General features: G+C 47.5%; 1 protein-coding gene across 9 annotated transcripts in view; it reads left to right on the top strand.

Moving 5' to 3' along the window:
• PASD1 (PAS domain containing repressor 1) overlaps nt 1-16,111 on the top strand; it is a 98,095-nt gene extending 81,984 nt beyond the window's left edge. For 8 of the 9 annotated variants that reach the window (XM_050310220.1, XM_050310216.1, XM_050310215.1 and 5 more), the window contains 12 exons: nt 1,397-1,503; nt 3,139-3,286; nt 5,040-5,121; nt 5,270-5,393; nt 6,169-6,278; nt 6,704-6,790; nt 7,288-7,446; nt 7,940-8,143; nt 9,000-9,202; nt 10,104-10,187; nt 10,669-10,876; nt 12,081-16,111. In XM_050310220.1, coding sequence (XP_050166177.1) covers nt 1,397-1,503; nt 3,139-3,286; nt 5,040-5,121; nt 5,270-5,393; nt 6,169-6,278; nt 6,704-6,790; nt 7,288-7,446; nt 7,940-8,143; nt 9,000-9,202; nt 10,104-10,187; nt 10,669-10,876; nt 12,081-12,251 — 1,687 coding nt within the window. In that variant the 3' untranslated portion in view covers nt 12,252-16,111. The remainder of the gene's footprint in view (nt 1-1,396; nt 1,504-3,138; nt 3,287-5,039; nt 5,122-5,269; nt 5,394-6,168; nt 6,279-6,703; nt 6,791-7,287; nt 7,447-7,939; nt 8,144-8,999; nt 9,203-10,103; nt 10,188-10,668; nt 10,877-12,080) is intronic. The other variant, XM_050310214.1, reaches the window with a different exon arrangement.
• Nucleotides 16,112-16,451: the final 340 nt, after the last annotated feature.

Below are 16,451 nucleotides of genomic sequence, written 5' to 3'. Positions count from 1 at the left end.
CTCCCATTTCCCATCTGGTGCCAGCCTGCCTGCAACTGTGGGGAAGAGGGAGGTTATAGACCTGCCTGGGCTCTCTTTAGTTGACTAATCTGCATGCACTGTGTCTCTCAAGAGTGCAAATGAGAGCTGAGTGCCTTAGCCAAGAGAGAACTTCCCATGTTAATAACCAAGGAACTCAGGACTGATCCATCCAAATCCAAATGTACTACATTTAAATCACTTTTTGCTTCTATTCTTAGCCACTTTCTGACACTCACCTTCCTTAAGAGCACTCAGTATACCAAGAGAAAGGCAGCGGGGGAGGCAGGTTTGATAAGGTACCATCCCCTTCAGCCTGCCCTATTTTGGGTCGTTAACCATTTCACCAACACACCACCACCTTATTGCTACGAAAAACGCTGATATTGGCAGGTGAGCCCCACACTATCAGCACATCCTGCAGCCAGAACAAACAGGTGGAGCCACGTTAGCACAGGTCCTGCCTCACTGAGGGAGTGTGGAGCTTGAGCTGGTGCGAGCAGGAGTGTACCTGAGTGCTGGAGGAGGGAGGGTGGCATGCTGACATGGGGAGGAGAGACAGAAACAGTGGTTTTCTCCTCACATTTCAGTGTTGTTTCATAGTCATAAACTATCAGGCTCCAGTGAAGGCTGTGCACATGCTCTGTGTTGTTAGGACACTTCTTTGAAAAAACCAAAACTCATATTTTGCCTAGAAAATGGAAAATCTAGAAATGACAGCACAGTAATGAAGTAAGTCACTGCAATGTGCCTACCCAAATACTTCATTGATTCCTTATCTACCTGCCAAAGCAAAAGCAGTCCTAAATCTGCCCCATACCTATTGCTATCAATACTACCAGTATAGGAAGTTTTGCTGGCTATAATTTCCTACATTTTTCCGTGAGAGCCATTGCTTTTTCTTTTCCCCAAACTGGTCCTGACACACGCTGCAGCTTCCCACTTGCTCTTTCTTCTCCAGTTCCTACCAGAGATGACATTTACATCCAACCTACTGGATAATTTTACTCCAGCTCCAAGTTGTTGTGCACAGGAGCAGCCGTAGCGTTTCTCAAGCTGCGTGTCTCACAAGCATCCTTAATGAATTGAGTCACTCACATACGTACATGCCTTTCTCTACACCCACGTAATGAATAGGCTGTGAAACAGTAAACACACACCTTTTCATTTTCTCAATTTTTACCTCTCCCTCGCTGTGGTTTTTTTTTTGTTTGTTTTGTTAGTATATGAAGATACCTTTTTGCGTATGTGAAAAACCATTCCTGATTTCCCTGCCGACTGAACGAATGAGGTTTTTGTTGCTGGTGTCACAGCCTATCTGCCAGATGTCAAACTATCAGGTTTTGTGCTCATTCCCTGCCCTTTGCTTCCTTTCTAGGGCTCCACCTATTATAGGATATTTACCCTTTGAGGTTCTGGGAACGTCAGGGTATGATTACTACCACGCAGATGACCTGGAGCTTCTTGCAAGGTGCCATGAACACTGTAAGTTCCCCTCCCTCTGCAGCCTGCCTGCCTTTGATCTCATTTGTCACTTGTGCAAAACCCTTTACTGTCATCACAAAAGTCATCTGCTTTGGGGGCAAGAGGGAATTCTCTCTTCCCTTGACAGACTGTCACAGCTGGCGCTTACCTGAGAGGTTGAAATCTGCAGAATTCACTCAGATCAGGAACTGTTTGTGCAGGTTTCCTAAATTGGCAGATATCTTGTCTGAGCACACGTTGTCTGAGATTAATAGATTGGAAGTCACAACTTTCCCCCTTCTGCCCCCAGTTTGTGAGGGCAGCCCCAAATTCTGTGGGTTTTGTTGATTGTCACAGTTCTTGCTGTTCACCCTGGGCTCCAGAACCAGCCATGGGGCTCAGCTCACCAAAATGCCTTCTGAGAGCAACATTTGGTTCACTTACCTGTGCAATTAGATGTTGTGAACCTCACTTACTCATCAGTAAAATGCTTCTGGAGACTCAGAATTTTTTTAAAATCCAGAAGTACCGAATACAGTTTCCCTGTGGGTAAAGATGCCTCATGTTTGGTCGGCCTGAAAGTAAAGCAGCAAAACAGAAGAGTCCAGTTCAGGCTGATGAATGAACACCAAAGAGGTGTTGAGTTCACCTTTGTGCAAAGAGAAATAGTGTGACCCCTGGGAGCCAGGGCACAGGGAGAACTTCGCTTGAGTACTGCAACAGTGCAGCCTGCTGAAGGCTGGAGCTGATGTGAGGGAGGGCAAAAGGTGTCTGCACATATGGTCTACTCTTAATCAGTGTGCTGTTCCTACCAGATGTGAGATGCCTTACTCCTGAGTTCATGATTTTCCCATTTTATTAGGTGCATTTCAGACTACTGAGCCAGAATTATGTCTGTCCTCCGGTGGCTTTGCATTGCCAGGCACTGCAATAAAAAATTACTATATACTTTGTATAATGCATCTGGGTAATCAGATATTTTGCTGAGAAATATTACTTACAGGTTTCCTGTGGGAAAAATGTCTGTTGGTCTCTCTGTTATCTCTGCTTGAAAGGAGAGTGTTTTGTCAAAAAGGAAAGAAGGACACCCCAGAGAGTGGAGCAAGTGGGATGCTGTAATTACTCTGAGATGCAGAGCAGTGCAAAGCAGGGACCAAGAAACTCCACAGCCCCCCAGCCCACTGGAGTGAGACAAGCTGCTTCCTCTCTGAGTTGCAAATCACCCCCAATCTCTGCCACTCTCAGTTAAACTGTTAAAACTCCACTATCTTATCGTTTATTGGGATTTTGACTTCTTCAGTGTCTGAAATGCGTTCTCATGTACATGTGGAAGGCAAATACTTTAATTAGTGTTATTTATGCTTATTTCAGGGGAGCCCATGGATAAGTTATAAGTATGTAGTTAGTGATACAGTTATACCAGTTGTGAGAGCAATGACAAAATACCAAAGGGCACTCCTGAAAGTCAGCAGAAAAGGACCCAAACAAAAGCTGAGTACGTGGTTGCGTATCATCTGTCATGTTTATAAAGCTCAAGAGTTATTTTGGCACTGACACAGTCTGTGGGAAGTGTGTGGGACCCGATGGTTTTTCTAATCACCTTTGCACCAGGAAATCCCTGTTTGCTACAAATTGCTTTCTTTTTTTGTTAAACAGTGATGCAGTTTGGAAAAGGAAAGTCCTGTTACTATCGGTTCCTGACCAAAGGCCAGCAGTGGATATGGCTGCAGACACACTACTACATCACCTACCACCAGTGGAATTCCAAGCCCGAGTTCATCGTTTGCACTCACCTGGTAGTTAGGTAGGAGCAAGCCCCAAACCCTTCCCAGATTATGTCTCGGTGTTCGGCCATTACTTTTTCTAGTTCTGTTTTATGTTAACCAAATATTTGCTGTGCCTACTGACACGCTAAGATGGTATGTAATTCCGTAAAACTCTAATGACAGGGAACATGTTTTTTAATTACTCTTTTTCCTTTTTCACCAACCGGGCCAAAAACCTGGAAGCCATTGTTGGCCAAGTCTACGACCTGTAACATTCCCCTTTTATCTCTAGTGATGACATGGCCATTGAAAGAATGTTAAGAATGAGGTGGCTTTATGGCCATGAATGGGATCATATATCTCCCACAAAACGTTTTGATCAGACTTTTAAATATTTATGACTTGAAGTTAGCTGCTGGCTTGCAAGCCTTATTCCTCACCCCAAATCCAGCACAAGATCCTCCCCTAGTGGAAAGCTGCTTACACTGACTTCCAGTGCCGTGCTGGAAGGCAGTGCATGTGTGGAATGTTCTGTGATATGCACATTCTGGAGAGGTATCTGCTTTATTACCACTGCCATCTCAAAAAAGACTGTGTTCAGAGTGAGAATATATTCACTGAAGGGCTTGAAAAAATAGTGACACACTGGTTTGCCCTATTAACTTGAGCAGATTTATTGCTCCCCATGTATTTCTTTATTGTCAAGAATTAATTTGTGATATTTTTATGGTCCCCCTCTTTTTCCTGTCAAACATCTGGAAAAGCAAACATTAGTAAACTGGAAATACATGGAACTGTTGGAGTGAGTCAGAGAAGGGCCATGAAGATGGTCAGAGGGCTGGAGCATGTCTCCTGTGAAGACAGGCTGAGAGAGTTGTGGCTGTTCAACCTGGAGAAGGGAAGGTTCTAGAGAGACCTTTGAGCCCCTTCCAGTATCTAATAAGCACTCAGAGTCTTTAAAACATCCTCTCTGTTTTATTCCAGTGGTGAATCGTGGCATTGTTTAGTGTACATACTTTATTTTTTAAGAGGGAAAAAAGTAAGGAAAGCAAATATGCACTTTTCCAGGCACATTCCTGGGAATTCCTGCACTTTGCATTGCACCTGGGCAGCTGCTGGTTTGTATTTGGAGCTTCCAGTGGAGTGCAGAGTGTTCACTCTGATGCAGCACATTGTGTGCACCCTCAGAAAGAGGGAGCTGAGTTCCTCCTTCCCAAGGCCCTGGCATAGGGATCACTGAGCTACTGTATCACATGGAAAAAAATTGATTCTTGGTCATCATGAGGTTGGACAATGAATGTACTCTTGTTATGGGAGTTTACCTGCACAGAAGCTGTGAGATCATTTTTCTGCCTGATTATGGAAAATGGGAAACTCCTTTATTAGGAAAATTGTACTGAGGACAAAGACACCCATTTTGTCTTCAACAGCCAAGTGCACTTTTCTTTTAGATTAGTTTCACTTGAAGGTATCCAGGGCCAAAATTTGCAAAGGAACATCTGCTTTTGTGCTTGGAATGATTAGTGCAATTAATCCTACAGGCTGTACAGTCCTGGGTGCAGTGGGATGGGACACTGCCCTATTTTTTCTGATTTGTGGAATTTCTATATGATGATGTTCCTCTAAGTACATTGTACATTGAGAGAAAGAGTGTATGTGTTGTGCAAAGCTTGGGACTCAGCGTGAAAACTTCACAGCGGCCTGTGTAGTAGGGTACTTACCACAGAGTAAACAATATCTAGATTGAAAAACTGGACTTGAAATGGGGTTTGGGGTTTTTTTGTTTTTTAGTTATGCAGAAGTTCGGGCTGAGAGAAGGCGAGATCTTGGCCTTGAAGAGTCATCAATTGAACTGGCATCCTCTTCTCTAAAGGTACCGTGTCCCTTCACAACTGAGTTTGGTGCTGCACACCCAGCCGGTTGTTTTTCTCTGCAAACAAGGGGTCAGGGAGGTGGAGGACCCCTCCAGTGCTGTCTCTTCCCTGCTGACCATCTCACCACTTGTGCTTTGCTCCCCGCAGAGCCACAGCAGCTACCTGGACGTGGGGCAGTGCGGCAGCAGCCAGGATGCCAGCCGGGAGGGAGTGTCGCTGTCATCCCACAGCTCCCGGCGCTCCTCGCACACCGCCCTCTCCGACTCCACCTGTAGGTGCCAGGGACATCCCAGCATGGGGGCAAGGAGTGGGCTGGAGGACAGAGCAGCCTCCAAAATAGTGGGGCTTGGCTGGAAGTGACCAGGGCGGGGTGGGAGGGAAATGCTCAGCACTGAGACTGGCATACCGTGTCATAGAAATTTATGGTGCAGCAACAGAGCCACGGTGCTGTGCTACTTCTTCCTGCTTAGCCCACTGCCAGTGTGAGAGCAGCTTTCCCTCGGTGTGTCACCAGCTGAGGGTCATGGCTGTTTGCTGTGGCTCAGAGGACAGGAGGTGGCTCTAACTAGCTTGACTGATCCCCCAGCCTCACTGACAAGTTTTCTTTTGGGATAATATAATTTTATTATGGGGTCTCCAGTGCTAAATCCCTGCAGAAGGAGCACAGAAGGATGCCTGCCTTGCTGGCAGCTTCACCCCAGCTCCTGTGAGTGCCACCCCTTCCCTGGGACTGGCAGTGAGGTGATCACAGTGCCCGTGCAGGGCCGTGTGTAGGAAATGACTCGAGGGATTCTTCTTGAAATACTTGCCATGGGGAGAGTGGGAATCTCATCTGGATTCACCCGTGGAGGGCAGACTGAAACGTGGGGGTGGCATCAGAAGGGACCCCAATGAGTCGGGCAGGAAGCCAGAGGGACCTCAAAGGGGCACTTTGGGGACCCGCTTTGGCAGTGCTTGGGTCACTGTTCATCTGCATCTGCAGAGTTCAGGCTCAGCCAGGGTACCCAGGCGCGGGGCTGCTGTGTCATGAACTGTCTCTTTTCCAGCCACGTCATCCATGCGGCGCACGGACACCAGCACTCCCACGCGGCCGTCAGTGCCGGGGGGGCAGGCAGAGAAGGCAGCCCTGCGGCTGGCACCAGTCGGAAGCACTCAGGTCAGTTGGCCTCACAAGCAAAAAGCCTTTCTGAGGCTGTTAAAGAAACCTTGGTCTCTCCCTCAGAGGTGCTGGATCCCCCGCTCTGAGTGTGCTGGGATTTCTCGGGGCTGTGGGGAGCAGCACTGGCTGGCAGAGCCAGTGGAGAGAGGACAGAGGCTCTTCTGCTGCCTCCTTTCAGGATTCATTTTGCTCCTCCAGGCTAAATGGCTTCTTATGCCACCAGCCTGTTTCTCTTGGGGTTTGTACATATGAAATGTCCTTTATCCAAAATGGATGATGACACCAAGGACTTGCAATTAGCAGGGTCATGCAGGAGTTGTCTAATTCCCTGCACTTGTTCATCCCTGGTATGAGCGGGTACAGCACCAGCTTTGAGCTAGAGGTGCTATGGACCTACAGTAAGGCAAAATTTTCATTTCTAGGCCATAGCCACTCCTCAAGCCCCTGGTGAACACCTCCCTCAGCACCCTGTGGCTCAGCTGGCAGTCCCCTCCCAGCACCCTGTGATGGTACGTGGTTTATCTTTGTTAAGTACGCTGGTGTGACCAGTCAGTGGGGCAGCCTTGGTGGCTCTGATTCATTGCCCTCACCTCCTTTGCTGGCTCATCTCAGAGTGAGGGCAAGGATTTTCTGCCCTTTCTGTTGCAGCGTAACTTGGGCCTGACATTTGACAAATACCATTAGCAGCACAACTGAAAGCCCAGCCAGGAGGTGGGGCAAGGGTTTTGGATAACACCCAAAACCAAGAGTGTTATCTGTGTATAGACACTGCAGAAATTTAACAGACCAACAGCTGGAGTGAGGCACTGAGTGTGAGCCAGATGTGCTCCTGCTCTGGAACTACAGTGGTACTTTGGTTAAACATGCAATTGCCATTTTTTTGTCAGCACTGTCTTTTCTATGGCAAAAGCTGAAAAGCAGTTGTTTTTCTGAAGCCAGCATCACTATGAGTGTGAGTAGGTAGGACTGGTCCTACCCTGTGATCCTTTTTCTCTTTTATCTGCAGCCAGTGTACCATTTCGCGACCCAGCTGGGGATGATGCATCAGCTGAAAGAGCAGCTGGAGGAGAGGACTCGCATACTCCAAGCTGACATCAAGACTCAGCAAGAAGAACTCCACGTCATCAAGGAGCAGCTCCAGCTAGTGCAGGACTCCAACCTGCAGGTATTTGCTGTCCTAGGGACTCCCAAACTCACCAACCATTTGCTTTTCCTTTGAGCACAGAGATCAGTAACAAAATTGTGGCAAAAGCATTCGGAAACAAACTTTGGACAAACTGGTAATTTGGTCTCAGGTGTGGGAGTGGTGTCTCCCAAGAGCTGAGTGACATCAATACGTGGCTAAGTATTGAATCAGTAATATTCAGGATTTACAAAAAAACCAATCCCAAACTAATCCAAAGTCCTCTCTGCACAAAAAGCTTGGTGGTTCAGCATCTGATCAGCGCTGCTGGATCCCTTGTGCTGCTCCTGAAAAACACAGCAGGCACAATGGATCTGGAACGGTCATGGCTCTGAATAAATATTTGGCCCAAGCTAACATTTGATTTTCCTTTACTCGTGGTTCACTCTGCCCCTGGATTTAGAGATGCTGCTGCTGCAGTGTTATTTCTTCCAGGCAGTACCAACAACAACTCGTGTGTCTCTTTCACTTAAAGATGCTGATGCAGCAGCCGATCCCCGTCGTCTTTAACAACGTGCAGCACCCGAGTCCCCGGAGGCCACTGCCCCAGGGGACACCCAGGCAGAGCACAGCCAAGAAGTCACAACAGTCAGGTCTTGTGGGGACAAAGCACTACTGCAGCACCCACCTGCCGTCACCGCGCCAGTTCCTCAGGGACCCCCACGGCACGGCCGCCCAGGTCACTGCCCGCTTCCTTGTCTTCATCATTCCCATTCCTGGCTTTTAAATACTTGCCTGCCATGTCCCTCCTCCCCCACCATGGTCTCGTGCATCCCCTCTGTGTTGGTTTTTCTGCACTGCTGGCATTACAGAATTGGTGTTGGGAGTGAGTTGTGAATGATGTCATTCAACTTCAACGGCAAAAATGAAAGCAAGGTAGCTGAAAAGCACTTGAACCTGGGGACTGCTGGAGCCCCCCTGGCGACCCTAGGGAGGAACTGAGTGGGAAGTCTGGGCTCTCAGTCACTTGTGTTTGTGATTGCAGCACAGTGTTTGTTTGTAGCCACTGTTTGTTTGTGGCTTCATAACACAGGAGCGTAGGCATCCTTTTGAAAGATTAATTTTCCTCTGCTCGAAGAGTCTTGGAGGGCAGCTTTGAAAAACGGTTTTGTCATCACTAGACCTAAATCCACTATTAAGATGGTCACTTCTTGGCAAAGACTTGAGTTCTCCAAAAGCAAAACAAGCCAAAACTTCTGCTCTAAAGGACAAAGAGATGCTTTCCTTGGGGACTTTGGATTTACACTTCCCTCTTAAGCTGTTCTCCTCCCCTTCAATCCTTCTGTGCCCTTACCCTTGCACTCTGATTTCTCAAGGGACTGTCTGTCTCTGCTGCTGGCAATGCCAGCACCTGCCCTGCAGGGACAATAAATGCCAATGGGTTGGTTGTCCTGAAAAAATACTGCTGTTCCTACTGCTGTGTTCGGGAACAATGTCTTGCTGTTCCTTCCCCTTTTCCCATCTGCACGTTTTAAGCACTTATTTTAACGTTCTGTTAGGGAGTTTTAAAACTTACATGGGTATCTCTGTTTCAGGTACAGCAGCAGCAGCAGCACCTACTGAGAGGAAGCCAAGGCCAGCAAACGTGTCTGCCAGGGCAGGCAAGCATTTCAGTGCCCCTCTACAACAACCCCATGGTGTTCTCACAAACACACCCCATTGCAGTGGCTGCTCAGATGCCGCCTGACAGCAGCGAGAGGCAACCCCAGTCTGACTACAGCCAGGACAGGAGCCTCAGGTACCCACAGCCCTACCTTCCAAGTAGCTCAGTAACCTCTGGACATCTGCTGCTGTTAGAGAGGGTAAACAGGAAAAACTAGTCTTTCCCAAAACAGTTCTGAAGCTCCAGAGTGTCTTTTCTCCAGCCAGGACAAGTGCCATGGCAAAGCCTTTTTTTTTAATACTGCTGGTAACATCCTATAAAACATGTACAACTGTCCCAAACTATTCAACCACCTTTCAGAGATACAGTGCCTACAGGATCCAGCTGTTCCAAAATATTGTTTAAGGAAACAGGATAAACCATGGAGGCTTCATCATCTATTAAATGTATTTCTTATGTGAAATAATGTAGCAAATTTCAGCTCACCTCTGCAAGTCCGTTAGAATCATAGAATCATGGACAGGTTTGGGTTGGGAGGGACCTTAAAGAGCATGTAGTTCCACTCCTATGCCATGGGCAGGGACACCTTCCACTAGACCAGGTGACTCAGAGCCCTGTCCAGTCTGGCCTCGAACACTTCCAGGAGTAGGGCAGCCACAACTTTCCAGGACCTCACCACTCTTACAGGGAAGAATTTCTTCCTAAGATCTAATCTAACCCTGTCCTCTGTCAATTTAAAGCCATTCTCCCCTTGTCCTGTCACTACATGCCTTTGTAGAAAGCTCCTTTAGGCACTGGAAGGGGCTTGAAGGTCTCCCTGCAACCTTCTCTTCTTGAGGCTGAACAACCCCAACTTCCTCAGCCTGTCTCCATAGGAGAGATGTGATGTGCTAAGAAGCATCCTGTTCCATTAGCTAGTTTTCAAGGTGGTGGTTTGCCTGCTTTCATGGAGAATTTTCAGGGATTTGTTTCTAGAAACTGACAGGAGCTTGAACCTCTCCCTTCCCTGACCATCCTCTGTTTTGTTCCACTGCAGGATGCTGTTGGATCAGTCCATCCAAGCCATGATGCCTGCAGCCAACAGCAGTGGCCAGAGCAGTGCCAGCAGGCAGCAAGGAAAGTGAGTCTTTGCTGGCTCTTTTTTTCCTACAGTGTTTTACCAGGGGCACTTTATGACACTGAAAATAACTTGGAAAAACTTGCACCTGGTCATGCAATCACAAACTGTATCAGTCTGAAATGAAGGAAAAGTTCAGCTGGTTAGGGGAAAAAGTAATGAAAATAATTTTTTAACTACAAAGAACTTTATGATAAATAAAGTGCTTTGGGAAAAAAAAAATCAACTGTTCTCTGGCTTCTGCAAATCATAAAAATGCCTTACCAAGACATGGAGATGTACAGCCTTAAAAACCTTAATTTTCTGCATTTCCAGTCTGTGTTTGGTGGCAGGGGGAAATCTGGGGCCTGTTGTTACCAGGGTCTGTGTGGTTTGACAATCCCTGCTCCAGTCTGGTTCCTGCACCACCTGGGCTCCTCAGTGCCTTGTTCTGGTGGTGGGTCTGGGTTTGGGTTCTTACGCCTGATTTTCCTCCTCGTGGCAGATTCGTTGCGGAGCAGCAGACCCTGCCTCCCCCAGCACAGGTACAGCCAGCTACCTGTAGCACCGTCCGACCTCCAGCCCCACCGCCCATTTTCTCCCCATCTCTGATGATCCCACACACCAGCTTCACATCCCACCAGGCCAGCACACCGGTTCATCTCCACCAGTGGCCACAGCAACAGGTTCAGCAGCACCGTCTCTACCTTCAGGTATTGGAGCACAGGTTTCTGAGGAGGCACAGGGATGGCTTTGGGGTTGGTTGGGGTTTTTGAAGGATGATCAAACTTGGTCAGTGCACTTGCACATCCTCCATTCCCGTTGTGTCTGCACGAAGCCACATGCTCAACCTTTCTAGGCTGACTGCACCTGCTCAAGGCCGTTATTTTGCCACAAACTCAGTTATCACCTAGTGTCCAGGAGAAATATCCAGTTTTTAAAACACAGCTCTGGTGGGAAGCTTGCTGTAAACATGAAACATGATAAGAGAGAAGCTCTTTTCAAAACATGCCTCCTGCTGTTATGTCTCAGCAGAGCAAGGTCTTTATCAGCTGCCATCATGGCTTTCTTTTAATAAATGGGTATTTCACAACACAGATCTCTGGAGAAGGTGATTTTGGTTTTTCAACACTGTTTTCATCAGTGTATGCTGAACCAGTGATGCTGCCAAGGAGAGGGGTTGTTGAAACTAGTCATTAATTATTAACACACTCTCCCAGCCTTGCCTGGTTGTTACAAGTGGCAAGTTACAGTCCTCCAGGCAAAGATGGTAGAACAAAAAGCAGCAGGAGCTGAAAGCAGCCACACAGCAGGACTGGATTTAGAGTGGGAAATGAATTGTTCTTGTCAGCAAATGTGGGCATGAGCCATGCCCACTTTGGGTACGTGTCCTCATAGGCTGCACTGAGGTCCAGAGGACCAGCAAAAGGGATGGCAGAATGATGCTGGGACAGATAAATAGCTCCAGGGCAACAGAAAACCAGGCTTTGGTGTCGCAGTGCCTTTCACAGGGGGTTGACCAGCAAGTCCCAGTATTTGGGATACCGGCCACAGAGTGGCACATGGCCAAGGTCACCCTGCAACCTCTTCATTGGTTGCCTGAAAGTCCTTCCCATGGAAGATGAAAGTTGCACATCCTGCAGATTTTACCATGCATCTAAGTAGCTTTTGAAGGTCTCCATTCCTGCTGGGCCCTCCGTGGGGCTCGTAGGACAGATGGGTTCTGCTTCCTCTCTGTTGTACTGACAGCAGCAGCATCCCAAGGGATACACCTCGTACCCTCAGTGGGTAGAGGTTACCTTTAGGACTTGGTACACACACTCCTGGGTACAACTCTCAGCATTGGCCCTGCAGCAAGAGAGGGAGTGGCTGGATGATGGGGCAGGTCTGATCTCTCAGATTTGTGTCTCCCAACAGATGCAAGGTCCCGAGCTGGTGCCTGGGGGTCCAACGCAGCGCATCTTCCAGCCACCCCACGCTCCACAGCAGAACCCCCTGAGCTACTTCCTCCACCCACAGCAGCAGAGCCACCACACGCAGGGCCAGCCCTGCAACCCGCCTGACCTGCCCGAGATGCAGCTGCCCTGAACGTTGGCTCTGGGAGGCAGGGACCACGTGGCCGCAGCCGCTCAGCACCCCGGGCGCACGCAGAGGAGAGCGCGGTGCCGTCAGAGCACGGGACGGGTGAGGTCGGGCTCCGTGGGAAGGTGGTGGCAGGAGGAACAGTCCCTGATGGGGATGGATGGCTGCAGGAGCACCCCCTCCGTTGGGATTTCCACGCAGCCAGTCCGTGATGCTGCTCCGGCAGCAGTTTGTGCCCTGGCCCAGCACCGCGGTGCAGATGGAGGCAGCGGCTTTCTGGCTGCAGGGAGGTCAGTTATCAGGTCGCCACAAAACTTGGTTTGCAATGGAGAAAACCCTTTTCCATTCAGGACTTCAGTGCTGAAAGTCACTGTGAATTTAAGCCCAGCATTTGAAGCACATAGACAGACTGTACCGGTCCGCAGGATGCCGTTGGATTACCGTGTACATAACTCGTTTTGATGTAGTAAGTCCATTGTGGATTTTTTCCCCCTTTTTTCTATACCTCAGTCCCACAGTTTTTTGTTTTCCAGGAGATTGGATAATGCTGCTAATTTACATAACACCACTTTTGCCTGAATTTCTTACTGTTGTTATACCAGCTCACATCGCAGCTAGTACAATATTTGTCATGTTTTATTTTTGGTTAACAAGTGCAGAGAAATTTGTAGGGTTTTTACTCCCTGTAGCCAAGTATTTTTCAGGTTACAGACAAAGAATCCTTACTCCTTCTTTTTCTGTCTGTTTGTTTCATTTCGAGTGCTGTAGTTGTGTATGTTTCTATACATAAAAACAAACAAACATGCATAGACTGGCATATGACAGCAAACTTTCTGGTTTTGCTAGGTCATGTTTCAATTTGGCACACCCAAAATGTACGATCACTACACAAGCGATGTTACAAGCCCGTAGGGTCAGCAATAAATTGTATTTTTGTAAAAATTGTCACTTTTTAACTATAAGTTTATATTTATGAATTGAAAAAGAAGTTTATTCCTCAGTGGGTGTATAGTTAAGTGTCCCTACTGTTTGTGTCTTTCCAAAGGAAAAATGAAAATGTACATTTTCGAGGCGTTAGTAGCTGAGTACTTACTACCTTTGGGCACTGTTAGAGGCCAAATGCAGGAGGTGGGTTTGGCCATTACTTTGCAAAATAGTGGTTATTTAGGACCAGGTCCATCTAGCAGTGAAGCTCCACCTGACAATCAGAGCAAGGTTTAGGGAGGGGTTAATTCCTAAAGTCAGAACCAAGCAAACCTGCTTTTTCTTTTTTTTTCTTTTTTTTTTTTTTTTTTTTTTTGGCATTTGTTTCCTTTTTTATCTTGTGCAAGCTGCTTGCTTGGCTCTTTGCAACATTGCGGCAGGTGGACGCTGGTGTTACTGGTGTTACTGATGGAGGAGCCTTTGGCACTGTGTTTCAAGAAAAAGGGGAAAGTGGGAATGTGTCAAAGCAATAGCTACAGCTAATGGTACCTTGAGCTACCCAATGCCATAAGCACAGATCTGTCTGCAGCTCTATCTGTATATCTGTAGCTGTATCTGTAGCTGTATCTATATATCTGTAGCTGGCTCACTTGCCCCCAGCAGCCACACAATTTCTGTGCTGCAGCACGGTGAGGATTTCTTTAACTTTGGGCCCAGGCTGAGCTTGGGGGGCAGAAGAACACGACTGTTTCAGCCTGGGTGAACAAGGCTATGGCAGCCAGAGACTCCTGGAGAGCTCAGGAGTGAAACAGAAGTGTGACAGCTCTGCCTGGGACAGGATTTTGTCTGCAGCCCCCCTGCTGCTCTCAGACACAGCCTGGACCAGCCCCCTCATTTCAAACCACAACAAGAAATTCTGGCTACAGCAGAGCCACGGGCCAGCCATGGCACTGCTGGTAGTGGGATGTGGAGCACCTGCCTTTCCAGAGCAACCTGGAGCTGAAACAGTAACACCTCATCCCTTGGCTCTTGGAGACCAAGCCCTGGAGAGAGGGTGGGGGCTTTCCTGCCCTGGCATTTGTGATGCAGCAAGGGCCAGCACAGAGCCTTTGGGGTAGGTAACTTTTTCTTTTTTTTTTTTTTTTTTTTTTTGTCTTTTCTTTTTTTAAAGCACTATGATTTTTAGTCTCCCTCTCCCCATTCCAAGACAGCGGGATTGCTCATGAGGCTGGGGCAGGAGAGAGTTGTATTTTTGGGAGTTGTTTGTGGTTTTTTCCACCATAGCCTTGGAACATGTCAGAGGGGAGGCAAACACATACATTTCTGTTGGGGGTCCACCACTGCACAGTTTGTGGCTCGGGGTGGCTGGCAGGAGGGAAAGGTCGAGCATCTTCCTGCTTGCCCATTAAACCTGCATCATCCCAGTCCACCACCACGGCTGGTGAGAGGTGTCCCATCACCACACGTGAGCCCACCTATGGCAGGTGCCAATCAAGTGTATCTCAGAGGTGGTGGTGGTTGGGGTCAGGGGCTTGGGGGGGGTTGTATTTTTTTAACAGTGCTTGGTAGGGAGGCAGCTGAGGCAGAGTGGTTTCCCAGCACTGCTGTGGCTTTGACAGCAGTGAAAGAAGAGGGTTGGGAAGGGGTTTGGGGGAGGTGGGGGGTTGTGGGTGTGCCGGATGGGGCCATGCCATGGGCACAGCCCTTCTGATGGCAGGGAGAGCTGGGGGAGGCACTGCCCCCCTGCTTGCAGCCTCTCAGCGAGGAGCACAGGAGCTTTGTGAGGATGTTTACATGTTAGATCAGCCTTGCTGAAACAAAGAGACCTAAAAACGCACTTTATCATGTGCCCCCCCTCGTTCCCAGTGCCCACCCCAGCCACTGGCCTCGCTGCTGGTGGGCAGGGGGGCTGCACAGTCCCAGGCACTGCCTCATGGGTAGAGCCTTGTTTTCCAGACATGCTCCAAAGGACAAAATCCCACCATCCCTTTCTGGGGCTTGCTCGGTCCCTGCTCAGTCTGCCTCCAGCTGAGGGAGGGAAGGCTGAGTCAGGGCCATGGGGTTTTTGCCTTATATTGTCACTCACTCTCAAAAAATATACAGATAAATAACTTTATTCAGGTTGATTTGTATTTGTTTACCTCGGTATTAGCTATGACCTGTGTTTTTAGGACTCATTTGGAATTGAGGGTTGCTGGTGGGTTTGGTTCACACTCCCCCAGCTGCAACAAGAAAGCACAAGTGTGACTTGTTGGTCACAAGCAGAGGGAGGAAAGTGACCAATGGCACCTGCGGCGGGGTGGGGCTCCAGTGTTGGTGTTGGCCTATCAGTCATTAATGTTCTGAGGTTTTCTAGTACACAAGTACCTATATATTATATCTCTCTATATATAGATATATGTATTTTCAATATGCATATATGTGTATGCACATGTATATCTATATATAAATATATATAGGCCACACAATTCCAGACCTCTGAAAACACAGGCAGCTTTAATTAATAAAGTCTTGCACTTTTAGCGTATTTGTACATATAAGCTAAAGCCTGGTGGGTATAATCAGGCTGGTTTGACAAACACAATGAAAAGTTACTGTATATATTGTAAATATTCCATGAAAAAAAAAAAAAAAGAAAAAAGAAAATAAGAAAAAGTCTAGAATTGAGTATAAATCTTGGTTTATTTTATATGATGTTGAATATAAATAAATTTATAAATGTTACTATTCTTAAAAGTATTTTGTAATGGGAAAAAGAAAGTGTCTTATGAAGATGAACAGTAAAGATTTTATTCTTGTTTTGAATCTATGTCCCTGCACAGCTCCATTGAATGGGAGCCTGTGCATTTTGACAAGCTTTAAAGAGATTGTACATAGTATTTAAAAAAAAAAAAAAAAAAAAGATAAGAAGAAATAAAATAATACTTGTAAGGCCTCTTCCACACTATGTGTTGTTGTTATTCCCGGGGTGGTGTGGGTCCATTGTGGATCAGAACCTGATCCCTGCTGTCCAAGAGGCACAAGAGCAGCAGCATCACAGATTCGTTTGCATGAACTGCTGAAGGGATGGGCCTCAAGAGGGAGATGGGGATTTCCATGACCAGTGCCAGAAACAATGGGGGGAATGCATCAGAAAGAACAAGGCATCAAGGTCAGTGTAGACACATCTGCACACTGTAAATGTTTAATTTGGATGCAAAAAGCGAGTGACAGTTCTGGGCTCACTCACTCACCATCTCAGCACTGAACTCAGGCTGTAACAAAGCCAAACTAGTCCCAGAC

This window comes from Myiozetetes cayanensis, unplaced genomic scaffold, assembly GCF_022539395.1.
Source record: "Myiozetetes cayanensis isolate MyiCay16 unplaced genomic scaffold, myiCay2020 scf15, whole genome shotgun sequence".
Lineage (NCBI taxonomy): Eukaryota > Metazoa > Chordata > Aves > Passeriformes > Tyrannidae > Myiozetetes > Myiozetetes cayanensis.
This window is presented reverse-complemented; position numbering and strand designations above follow the sequence as displayed.